This window comes from Ostrea edulis, chromosome 4 (genome assembly GCF_947568905.1).
Source record: "Ostrea edulis chromosome 4, xbOstEdul1.1, whole genome shotgun sequence".
Classification (NCBI taxonomy): domain Eukaryota; kingdom Metazoa; phylum Mollusca; class Bivalvia; order Ostreida; family Ostreidae; genus Ostrea; species Ostrea edulis.
The window spans coordinates 91,719,966-91,733,116 of record NC_079167.1 but is presented as its reverse complement, the minus strand read 5'-3'; the positions used below and the strand labels follow the sequence as shown (position 1 = coordinate 91,733,116).

The window sequence follows — 13,151 nt, the reverse complement described above, 5'->3', positions numbered from 1 at the left end:
GCTATAAATAGGTCAAACAGTTTTCCTGGCTTTTTTTCATTACGGATACAGATATTGATCTGGTATTTAGTCGAAGGTTTCCTCTCAGAGGAAGACAAGTGCAGTTAGCATTTCAGCTGGATTAGTTCACTACAGTGCGTTAGGGTAGAAGTAGGTCAAACAGTTTTCCAGATTTTTTATTTTTATTTTTGGTATTGCTTTGAAATTTAGTCACAACCTCCCTAACAGAGAAATACATAATCAGTCCACATTTCAACTTAATTTGGGCACCATGACCTACTTTAGAGGTAAAAGTAGATCAAATGGTTTCCTTGACTTTTTATCATTATAAATATTGCACAGACATTTTGTCACAACCTCACTCTCAGAGAAATACATAATTAGTTCATATGTCAGATGGATTGGTGCACCATTACCCACTCTAAAGCTTTTCTATTCAAAATGTGTGTTGTATCAATTCAGAGTGCACAATACATGTATGCTTCCAGGTTGAATTTCACTGTCAGACGAGCATATATTGTACTGTTTGCGGTACTCTTGTGGTCATGTACTGATTTTATCTATGCAAAAAAATATAGACACCACCTGCAAAGAAAAAGAAGGCAGAAACACCCAAGAAACCTGCAGCGAAGAAAACCCCAGTCAAGAAAGAGACAAAGAAAGAGACCAAGAAAGAGAAGAAAGTATCTCCTAAGAAGGCTGGTATGTCAGATTTATGTCCGAGCAGTTAAAGGTGGAGCTTTTCAATGTAAAACACAACATGTTGTTGGTAAACTTGTATTGCCCTAAGATCAAAGATGGAGGGAACATTTTTTTGGTCTATTGTTTCTTTCTCGGTCGATCAGACATGACTTAGTGTCAAACCCTGATAGTACTTGGATTAAGCAGAGGAAGGCCCCTTTCGATTTCAGATTTATCACTTGTCCTTAAGAGATTATGCTTATATGAATATAAAGATAATAGCACTTTTTATGGCATGCAATAATTTTGATTACTTAAGACTTGCATACAGTAGAGATACAAAAGTGTTGAGAAAAAATGGTGTCACGTTTCCAACACAAGAAAGGCAACTTGTACGAAAAACCATCTTGACATCTGATTTACTAGAATAAAGAAACAATGACTTACCTCGGTATTTAGTTAGGTGACCCTTCAAACGGATGACTTGCTTGATTCTCCAGGGAACAGAAATAGAAAGGATGACGCACAATAACTGGTCGAAAGTTTGTATCTAGGATATCAATGTATTTTGCTGAATTTATATTCCCTTCAGCTCGATATAATGTTCCAACTCCCCCCAAACCATAATGCTGAACTCTCAGCCATTTTGTCGCTGTATTAAATCGGATCTCCAACCCTCCCTGACTTTTTTTCCACACATACACACACGGTTGTTTTCACCCACACATATAGATCTGAGATTCGTCACTAAAAATCGCTCTAGACCACTAATTTTGTACATCCCACCACCTCTTCTCTCTACGCCATGACAAGCGTTTCTTTCTGTTGACATTTTTAATGACAGCTTTCTTCTTATACACACCTCTGTAGAAGCCATTTTCTTTAAGTCGACGTTTGATAGTCTTCTGAGACACTGATGCTGGTCTGTTTTCATTTAATTGTGCTGTAATATCTCTTAATGGAGTCCATCGATCTTTGTTTTTAACTCTCTAGAGCCTCTGATATTCCCGATCGTCAATGCATCGAGGACGGCCACATTGTCGGTAATTCAAAATCACTTAGACGCTTTGCAGAGGTGATTATAAAATTTTATTATGAAGCGCTTTGCAGATCATGAAGAAGAAAAAATAAAATGATCTGACAAAATTGAAAAGCAAGTATTTATTTAGTAAATTTTCTAATCGCCATGTGGGCAACTTGAACCTTCATTTTAATTCACCCATTCAGAAGTTTAGTTGCAAATGGCGAGTGGGCAACTGTTAATTTCAAACCCTGCTACTGTAGAATGTAACGGTAATGCTTGGATTAGGAAGAGGAAGACTCCTTTTGATTTTCAAATTTATCAGTTTTGTTGTTACAGGGTTATGGGACTTAGATTTTTAAAATATTAATTAGATGACAGCACATTCTGCGGTGCATGATATCTTAGAGTCCTGAAAAAAATGGTAGATGTACCAACCATTTTTGACCAGATACACGTAGTTCAGTGGTAGAACACCTGATGAATGTATTCATTGTGGGGGCATTTCTGACTTGTCAGTTTTCTAGTGCCCTCGAGAATCGAATTAGACTACCACATGACAATGGACGTTACTTTCTATGCCTCTTGGTGAAGGTGCTGAAATTGTTAGAAGATACTTTCAGTAGAAATATGATGATGATGTCACAAATCAGCAGGCCATTTGACTTTGTGTCTATGCATATATTAGATTTGGCTAGACCTATTTTTAATTGTTTGTAGATGCTGTTGACACTTTGACATTTAAAAATAAAATCATACTGGCTTTAAATTTCAGAATCATCAGATGAGGAGAGTGATGAAGATTCTGATGAAGAACCACTTGTCAAGAAAAAGGAGCCACAGCCTCCTTCAGTATGTTACAGTTTATATCCACCTGTATCCTTAGTTTAAGATACATGTCGTATAATTCTCTCAATAAAAACATGAAGAAAATCAAACTTTATCCATTACAGTAGAAGTAATGAGAGATATATGCAAGACTTGTCTCTTTGTGTCAAGTAATGGATTTAACCATTTTAGGACAAGGAATTAAAAGGTTTGATTAAGAAGATTCTTGACAAAGCGAACTTGGAGGAAGTAACAATGAAGACAGTTGTTAAACAAGTAAGTGGATAAACTCAGTCAATCTAAATGATTCATGGGCAACATTAAGCATATTTATTTAAATCCAACAAATTCAGAGGAACTGAATACAGAGAGTAGAATAGGCTACACAAGATTTAATTGACAGAGTTTAATCTTTGAAAAGAGGTATCTATTGCAAAATTAAAGCTATGTGTCTTTTCTGAAACTTGTTAGATGGACCGACTTGTACCAGTTTAACACTGAATATTTTACAGATGGGTTAAATATTTAAATTTTGTATGAAATCCAAAGTAACGAATTTTGCTTATACATTAATTTTAAAGTAAAAAAAAAGTAGAGGGAGAGAATGACATGTTGTTGAAACTATTTCATAAATAAATGAACGCGGTATTCAGAGAATTGACCAGTATGATAAAGAGTTATATCCCTTGATTTTACCATCTGCTGGAAGTTACTAAACCAGCTCTAGTTGTACACTTTTGTGGTTTCTATACACACGGTGCCTATACACATGGTTTCTATACACATGATTTCTATACACATGGTGCCTATACACATGGTTTCTATACACATGGTTCCAATACACATGGTTCCTATACACATGGTGCCTATACACATGGTTTCTATACACATGGTTCCAATACACATGGTTCCTATACACATGGTTTCTATACACATGGTTTCTATACACATGATTCCTATACACATGGTGCCTATACACACGGTGCCTATACACACGGTTTCTATACACATGGTTTCTATACACATGGTTTCTATACACATGGTGCCTATACACATGGTTTCTATACACATGGTTCCAATACACATGGTTCCTATACACATGGTTTCTATACACATGATTCCTATACACATGGTGCCTATACACATGGTGCCTATACACATGGTTTCTATACACATGGTTTCTATACACATGGTTTCTATACACATGGTTCCTATACACATGGTTTCTATACACATGGTGCCTATACACATGGTTCCAATACACATGGTTTCTATACACATGGTTCCAATACACATGGTTCCTATACACATGGTTCCTATACACATGGTTTCTATACACATGGTGCCTATACACATGGTTCCAATACACATGGTTTCTATACACATGGTTTCTATACACATGATTCCTATACACACGGTGCCTATACACATGATTTCTATACACATGGTTTCTATACACATGGTTTCTATACACATGGTTCCAATACACATGGTTTCTATACACATGGTTCCAATACACATGGTTCCAATACACATGGTTCCTATACACATGGTTTCTATACACATGATTCCTATACACATGGTGCCTATACACATGGTTTCTATACACATGGTGCCTATACACATGGTTTCTATACACATGGTTCCTATACACATGGTGCCTATACACATGGTTCCAATACACATGGTTCCTATACACATGGTTTCTATACACATGGTTTCTATACACATGGTGCCTATACACATGGTGTCTATACACATGGTTTTCTCTCCAGGTTTATGCTAAATATCCAACATTTGATCTGTCCAATCGGAAAGATTTCATAAAAGAAACAGTTAGAGAGGTAAGTTGTTTTATAGTTTGTAGAAAAGAATTCATGAATAAAAACCTGTAACAGGAAAAATAAACTACTCTACAATAAAGAGTGATAGCTTCTTATCTACAATGTAAAATCAAATCGCTTCTGTCGTGCTTATTTGTGTAATCCCATGATTTGACACCTCAAAAAGAAGAGATTCTAACATGTATTTTTTTGGTGTCTTTTTCAGATGATTTCGTGACCATCTACTATGTGATCTCATGAAGTTTTACACACACAATGGCAGCAGAATGTTTGATAGTATAAGTAAGGGGAGCTAACAACTGGCTGTAAATGGCTTTCCGTGGTCTCTTAGCATCCTGTGATTCCTGGATACACTCCACAGTTCTTTCTCTCGTCGCTTTCAGCAATGTCGGCTGGTTAAACATGTTGGTGTTATGAAGGAGTATTCTGTACAGAAAGATGGCGAACCAAAATTCTTGAAAAGCTATACTTTGTGTGAAATTATGAATCATGAAATTATAAGAAATAGGGTCTACTGTGCAGGTTCTGCGAGAGGAATTGGAATATGTAAATCATTTTTCAATACACATGAACATGTATATTTGAGGTGTAAAAAAATGTTTCATTATTTCAATTTTCTCCATCTTCACAAGTCATGGGTTATTGATTCATTACCTGGCACTAACCCTTGACATCAGTTGCTATATTATGATTAAACCATTACGCAATCCACTATAAATAAAACATCCAATGAAATTGCTGCATCTTGTTATGGTGTACATGGATACAAATGACGCGATCTCATACGACTGTATTGATAAACACGCACAATTGTAATATTTACACCACTAATTACGTTTATTAATAGTAGATCAAGTTTGGAAACCTTTTTGCTTAAGACAATATTGCTTAAACGATTGAAATAGCCATAACTGTAGGTATCAATACATGTGTTTTTATTTTAATCTCTCGCTCCGCGTTGTTATAAATAGAACTGCATTCTCATTGGTTCCCACTCTTTTGTGGAAACAATCGGAACGAGCCCAACTTTTTGATAGTCACTGTTGTCAAGGGTTAGTTCGAGGTAGCGAATCAATAACCCTTGGCTTGTGAAGATGAATTTTCTCATACAGTATTTTTTTTATGCTTTGTATCTGAGAGGACAATGTCATAAATGATTTTTATTACCACTCATAAACAGGACATATCATGGCTGAGTCTGTAGATACCTGAAGTTTTCTGTACATCTGTGTCAATTCTATCTATGTTAATTATCATGTAGCAACAAATTCATTGAGAAATTTTGTTTATGGCAGTTATAGACCTCGGACGGTTTTCTCTCTGCTTTTGGTGAATTTGTGTCATCCAAGTTATATAAATTTTGAGCACTGTCCACAAGTTCAACCCTATACCACTATGGTAATAAATTTTTAGGTCATTTTCTGCCATGGTTTATGATGATGGAATTTTATATATAATTTTGTTCAAATTAGACTACAACTGTAGTTGCTTATTGGCATATTTTGTAATGATGCCAACAATGAATTTATTTTTATATTGATAGGGATTTCATTGGATGTTAATATACACAGTGCAATTTTACGTAATGAAAGTCAAAAGTCCCTGTTGTAGTTAATGATGAGCATGTTTTGTACTGTCGAGTATCAATGAATTTAGTATTTCATCAGATATTTAAAAAGTATCAAAACTATAGCATTCAAGTCGAAAATTCTTTTACTGCGTGTCGTGTGAGTGGAGATATATGCTCGGTAAGCTATGGAGTGAGTTCCTTCCTTACAGTTTTAGACGTACTGTAAACATGGATAGATGTGTCCCGTGTTGTTGATTTGATATCCATATTTCCTTTGCTTACTATATTTGTAAGGTTTAATTATGTAATGTCAGTACCATCAATTGATAAATTGCATAATTATGGGAAAATTACATGTGGGAGTGATTTACATGAAAATCTTGTAATTGCATATTTAATGTAAATAACCCCCTCATGAAATTTCCATGTCTACAGTATATGCACTAATACTCGTATTCTGTTTTAATATCTTAAGACATTCTACAGTTTAGTTTCACCAATAGAAAGACAAATTTCTTGACATTTTACAATGTTGATGATAGACTTGCTGGTAGGCTGTGTTTGTCAGCAATAGGAAACGCCTATTGTTGGTTATTTGTGATGCCCCAGTTTGCAGCAGTTCCTTGTAATGTATGTATTGTGCATTTATTTTGAAAATCAGATGTGAAAGGACAGAAGTGAATGAAAAATATTTTAAGCATCATCTCTTTTGAAGTAGAAAGCAATTTAATTCATTTTTATGGGGACAGACCATCTTCATGAGTATGTAATTCATTGAACATACAGAGCGACACTTTCTCCTCTTTTACTTTGTAGGAGTGTCTAATGAATTTTTTATTTATGATATTTTTAACAAAATATGTATAATTTTTATTGTACAGCACAAAACACTGCATTTCACCACAGACCAGGGATACAAATCAGCATCAATATGCAGGGGTTTTGTGCTTGTGTTGTATGTTTCTTAACTCTAGGCATCCATTTCATTGTTGTAAATGTTATCATGATTAAAATTAAATTTGTAAAATAAAATGGAAATATGTACTGATCTGCCTTGTTTGTGTTTCACTTATCAGCCGCACTCAGTTGATGATGGATCAACAGAATGTGTCTGCTGCAAGGCTCATACAGTATGATTTTTACATGTACATCTTTAGCATAAATTGCTGGGTTGGCTCAGACAATGGCAGATGTTCTCCCGCTCTCCGCTAAGTGGAGATAATATTCTTGGTCCAGAGCATTGTTGTTGACTTTGGATGTGAGATCATGTTGGCTGTAAAGTTTCAACAATTTTTAGGTTTACCTGAGTTTATTGGGCAACATTTTGATCATTACCAATTTTTTTTTTTAATATGCCCCTCTATAGACTGGACATATGGTACAGTGATGTCTGTCCATTCGGGGTTTTCTGTTTCTAATTTCATTTCTCTGTCACATATTAAGCTGAGACTTGCTATGTAGGTTCCTTGTGGATCATTCTAAATCATGTTGCAATTTTGACCTCTCTTGCAGGAGTTGTACCCCTTTATTTGAAAATTTTTGTTGTATGGAAGGTAATAGAAGTGGGTGTATAATTTGTCCGGCGAACTCCTTTCACAATTTACAAGTGAGGACCGTGTTGTTTAACAGAGTGTTTGTATGGCTATTGAAGATGTGCATGTTACAAGGATTTTGATTTTCTTCAATTTTTTGTGATAAATACAGGTTGTTGAACTTCGTACATTTTGAGGAAATATTACAAAGAAAGTACATGATTTGTTCGGTGAACCCCTCCCACAGTTTTCAAGTGAGAACCTTCTTATTTTACAGAGTGTTTATTTGGGTAATGAAGGTGTGCATGTGGCAAGGATTTTGATTTAAAAATTTTGAGAAAATTACAGGTTTTTGAATTGTGTTGAGGAATTATTGCATAGAGAGAACATGATTTATATTAATTTTCTAGAGAGGACCTTATTTTACAGAGTATTTGTATGGATATGGAACATGTGGCAAGAATTTTGATTTTCTTCAATTTTTAAGAAAATTACAGGTTGTTGAACTTGGTCCATTTGTAGGAAATATATCCGATAAAGGACATGGTTTGTCCTTATAATTCCTCTCGCGGTTTAGAAGCTATGGTATTTGTAAATAACTTGAAGATGTGCATTGTGCAAGGGTTTTGATTCTCAACAATTTTTAATTTTCTATGACGATTTGAATATTGAGAGGTTGTTGAAATTTGGGGAAATATTTTGCACACAGAACCCTTGGTTTGTCTATCTGCCTCCTGTCACAGTTTTAAGCTAAGGCCCTTTATTCATATTATACTAAGTGTGTCACAGCCTGATACTACCTGAAGCGAATTTCTACAAATTACGGTTCGAGAAAAATGGCCTATGCATTTTCACAGGCGCATTATGTACCGTTTGCGGTACTCTTTTTCAAATTTGGTATGAAGCATTTTGGGGACATCAATTCAGGGCAACAACAACAAAACCTTTTACTCAGGATAAACAAATTGTTTTATATAGTATTGTCTCTTGATAAGGCTGAGGTTGTTTTTCGATGTCTTTAGTTTGTGGGCATACACATTTAACGTGCAATAGACTTGTTACAACGATGCACTACTATGATGCATGTATTGTTTGTGCATTTTGAGCTCTGTATTTCATTCTAATGGTATATATCCGGTCTTAATTACTTTCGGACTAACTCTCTACTTGATATACATGTATTTTATTTTACAAGACATTTATTTAATACTGACATCAATTAAATGTGTCACTGATACTTGATAGATATATTTGAATTATTTAAAAATATTGAAACCTGAAGAAATAAATGTAGATAGTCCTTCACTAACAACTGAATCTTTCCCAAAGACGTTCTGGACAGGCAGTATGGGGCGCTAATAAATGTTTGAAGGTATGTTCGGGAACAAGCAAAGCACACCCTTGTAAAACTGATCCGCTATTATTGTGTTGTCCCATCCTGACCCCTGGGGTGATTTGATCGATTTTGAATCTTTAGGGATTTTAGCAATATTTTCGTCATTTTTGGCCCAGCGGTTCTTGAGAAGATTTTTTTTTTAAAGATGCCACCATAATTTCACTAATTCTTGATTATCTCCCCATTGAAAAGAATGTGACCCTTCATTTGAACAATTCTAAATCTCCTTTATCCATAAGGATGCTGTATGACAAGTTTTGTTCAAATTGGTCCAGTGGTTCTGGAGAGGTAAACATTATGTAAAGTTTAGAGATGGACAGACAGACGCCGGGCAATAGGTGTTCTTAAAAGCTCATTTACGTAATCATGGTCGTGGTGTTCACGAGAAAAATATTTTGAAAGTTTTTCCATATATTAATATAAAATTATGCTCCCCAATTGTGTCCCCCTCTCCCGGGCCGTGATTTAAGCAAACTTGAACGTGCGTTACATGGGGATGCTTGCACATTGATATGATTAATCAAGTCCCTGCTGTTCTTGAGATTTTACGAGATTTTTTCCCCTTCATATCTCCATTCAAAACCTATTGTAGCTCCACCCTACCCCCAGGACCATTATTTAAATATTTTGTATCTGCACTCATTAAAAGAAGCTTTCACATAAGTTTAATTATTTGAGGATATCAATTCAATAATTGCGCGCAATAATTGAATTGATGGAGCTTCCATTCAATCAATTGCTCTCATCAATTCAATCGATACGCGCTACAATATAATTGAAGAGTGCAATAATTCAATTATTGCGCACATTGATTAATTCTCTTCAATTGAATTATAGCTCGCATCAATTCTTTATATCATCAATTCATTTGAAGTGAGCAACAATTCAATTATAACGCGCATCAATTCAACAGAATATTTAATGCTATCAACAATTCAATTGATACATGGCAATAATTGAAGATATGATTAATTAATTGAAGAGATATCTATTGTTGCGCATGTCAAATGAATTGATATCTTTAAATAGTTAAAAACTTCTTTAATTATATGAGTTTATGTTAATTTGGTGCTCTGTAGATGATGGCGCGGCTATTACCGCTGAACATTCTTGAACTGTTGACATGGAGATGTTGCCATATCACCGGGAGTTATGAAATTCTCACCTAGGGACGAATCAAGGAACTATCAAAGGGGATGTAATGAGTTCTGAAGGCATGCTCCCTGGGAATGTTTTTTTTTTTTTTTAATATGAAGCAGGGTTCTCTATCACAAAGTAATGGGATTGACATTTAACAGTAAGAAAGGAACATAATTCTATTTTTCATTTTATAATAATAAATGCATTCCAAGGACAAAACGTGATATCCGTCTTAAAAGTTAGATCTTAATGTTTGTTATACTGTTTTGAATTTGAACACCAAAAAAGGTTCCCTGAATCCCTCAGGGGCTCTGACGAAAAGGTCGACTTGCGTTCTGACAATGACTGGTTGCTGAGCATCTCATATTCATTAATTGAAATTTAGTGCATCTCCTTTCGTAAATACAATATCAATATTATGCTTTACTTACTGATAAGCAGAATGATTATGTCAGGGTTGGTACCGTATTATTGCATCTCGTCTGATAAATCAGCGAAGAAAGAAGTCCGCATGGAATAATTTGTCAAACTGTATAATCACAAACAGAAATAAACTGTTTTATTCGTGGTCCAGTTAAAGAAAACTCAACGCTACTGGGTCAGAAATGACAAAACTCACGCGATAGCATCTTTATGGACTAATACAGTGTATACTATTCCCTTTAGAACAATGGCACGGCTTGTTAATATGCACGAAACCGGATTTTAGAAATTTGTCTTCCTCTGGAGATGATAGAACGGAGGGTTTGTAAAGGAGTATTTAAGAAGAACATGGAACGTTTTCAAGATTGGATTGATTGTATATTGTTTAACGTCCCTCTCGAAAAAATTTCACTCATATTTAAAGACGTAACCATTGTCGGTGAAGGGGCTGCAAAATTTAGGCCTATGCTCGGCTCTTACGGCCTTTGAGCTGGAAGGGATCTTTATCATGCCACAACTGCTGTGACACGAGGCCTCGCTTTATGCGTGATGTCATCCGAAAGACCGCCCCATTTAGTCGCCTCTTAGGACACGCAAGGAGTACCTCTTTTAATCCGGATCCCCGCGGGGCACCTTTCCAAGGACAAATAGGATACAGTTTATTAAAATGATATTGATTATATTCTTTTAACGTGAAGCGTTGCTGTTTATATATATTCTCATGTATTTTTAAAACGCACATTGATCAATTTTCCGTCCTATTTTCCTTATGATACCTGCATCAAGAAAAGAATTAAAAGATTCATTTATTATCATTTAAATATCTAAAAACATTAGCTTTAAATATTAAAACATGATTTTGTTTTCAAATTCATACGACGTATTACATGTAATACACATCATGAAGTAAAAGTAAGGTTTTCTTTGATGCAGAAATGAAATGAACTTTTCAGCCAATCAAAATCGCCGTAATTTCATACAACTGTATGGAGCGCCAAATTAACATAAACTCAAATAATTGAAGACATCTTGAATTATTTGAAGATATTATTAATTCAATTGCTCTCTTTAATTAAATTGATGAGAGCAATAATTGATTTAATGCGCGCACTAAATCAATTATTGCTCTCATCAAATGAATTAATGCGCGCTTCAATTCAATTATTGCTCTCATTAATTGAATTAATGCGCGCATCAATTGAATGAATGAGAGCAATAATTGATTTAATGCGCACATTAATTCAATTATTGCTCTCTTCAATTCAATTGATGCGCGCATCAATGGAATTAATGGGAGCAATAATAGATTTGCTGCGTGCATTAATTCAATTATTGCTCTCTTCCATTCAATTCTTTTACAAAGAGCAACAATTCAATTAAAGAGATCATTAATTCAATTGTGGTTATGTTGAATTAAAGATATCATTAATTCAATTGAAGAGAGCAATAATTGAATTAAAAGCGCGCATTAAATCAATTATTGCTCTCATCAATTTATTTTATGTGCGCATTGTATCAATTATTGCTCTCTTCAATTGAATTGTATCACACATCAATTCAATTGTTGATATCATTAATCCATTTGAAGAGATCATTAATTCAATTAAAGCGCGCATCAATTAAGCTGAAGAATTAATGCTATCATCAATTCAGTTAATGCGCGCAATAATTCAGAATTGACGATATCATTAATCATTTGAAGAGATTTTTAATTAAATCATTGCGCGTATCAAATGAATTGATGGTATCTTCAAATGATTTAAGATATCTTCAATTATTTGAGTTTATGTTAATTTGGCGCTCCATACAACTGAGCATGGTTTGATAAACTTTACTGTAGATAAGTATTATTTTATCGCGAAATTAAAACGACAGTAAATTACTACACGCAGTAATTTAACTTTAGCCTTTACTGAGAATGATCATAAAAAGTTATTATGTAAATGTTGTCATAGTTTTTTTAATGCTTCATTCTGAAAATATACTAGTATGTTAAAAAAAATATCACAGTCTGTACATAATTAATTATACAGTGGTTTCATTCTATCACTTCCTCTTTCGTTTCGTTTCCTACAGACGATAACCAGTTTTATTATTTGGTGAAGGGGTACGGTCGGTCCAAAATGATTAAAGCTGTGTGACATTATTAATGCAAGTTGTTCATAGGATCTTTTTGAAAGAATTCGATACCAATATATCGGTCCTAATGCAAGCCACGATGACGTCTTTGTATTGATATGACTTAGGAATTTGGGGAGGATTTAAGGTGAATACGGGGCTCAGTATCTATACTTCGTCGCTCATTTTACTAACATGTCACAAAATGCAGTCTGTATCTTGGGTCATCGCTCAATATTCCTTCGTAATTTGTTTGCAGCCTGTCGTGATCTGACCTTATTAAAAGTTTGCGTAAATTTGTTCTCATTATACATGCAATTAATGTTGGAATCTGTTTAAGATTGATGTGTTCTGCGACTGGCTCGGGGATAGACAGGAAATTAGGTTATCATGCAAAAGTCATGCAATATGTAATACAGGTATGAAAATACCTTGATGTGGATTTATTCATAGCTTCTTATTGTTTATCAGAGAGGAAAATTAAAAAAATAAGTCTGATAGGAGTTACTATTGGCTCGAGCTCAAAAGCCTATATTCTTATCACAACATTCATACCCATTGTCATTCAGCAAATGCACGGCACAGACAGACAACTATG

At 34.6% G+C, this 13,151-nt stretch overlaps 1 protein-coding gene across 1 annotated transcript in view; it reads left to right on the top strand.

Annotated features, from left to right (window-relative positions):
* The window catches only part of LOC125668591 (protein DEK-like), a 14,933-nt gene extending 7,940 nt beyond the window's left edge, over window positions 1-6,993 (top strand). The window contains exons 8-12 of the mRNA XM_048902887.2: window positions 579-702; window positions 2,478-2,554; window positions 2,723-2,806; window positions 4,306-4,374; window positions 4,580-6,993. Of these exons, the coding sequence (XP_048758844.2) occupies window positions 579-702; window positions 2,478-2,554; window positions 2,723-2,806; window positions 4,306-4,374; window positions 4,580-4,591 (366 nt within the window). The 3' untranslated portion in view covers window positions 4,592-6,993. The remainder of the gene's footprint in view (window positions 1-578; window positions 703-2,477; window positions 2,555-2,722; window positions 2,807-4,305; window positions 4,375-4,579) is intronic.
* The last annotated feature ends 6,158 nt before the right edge of the window (window positions 6,994-13,151 follow it).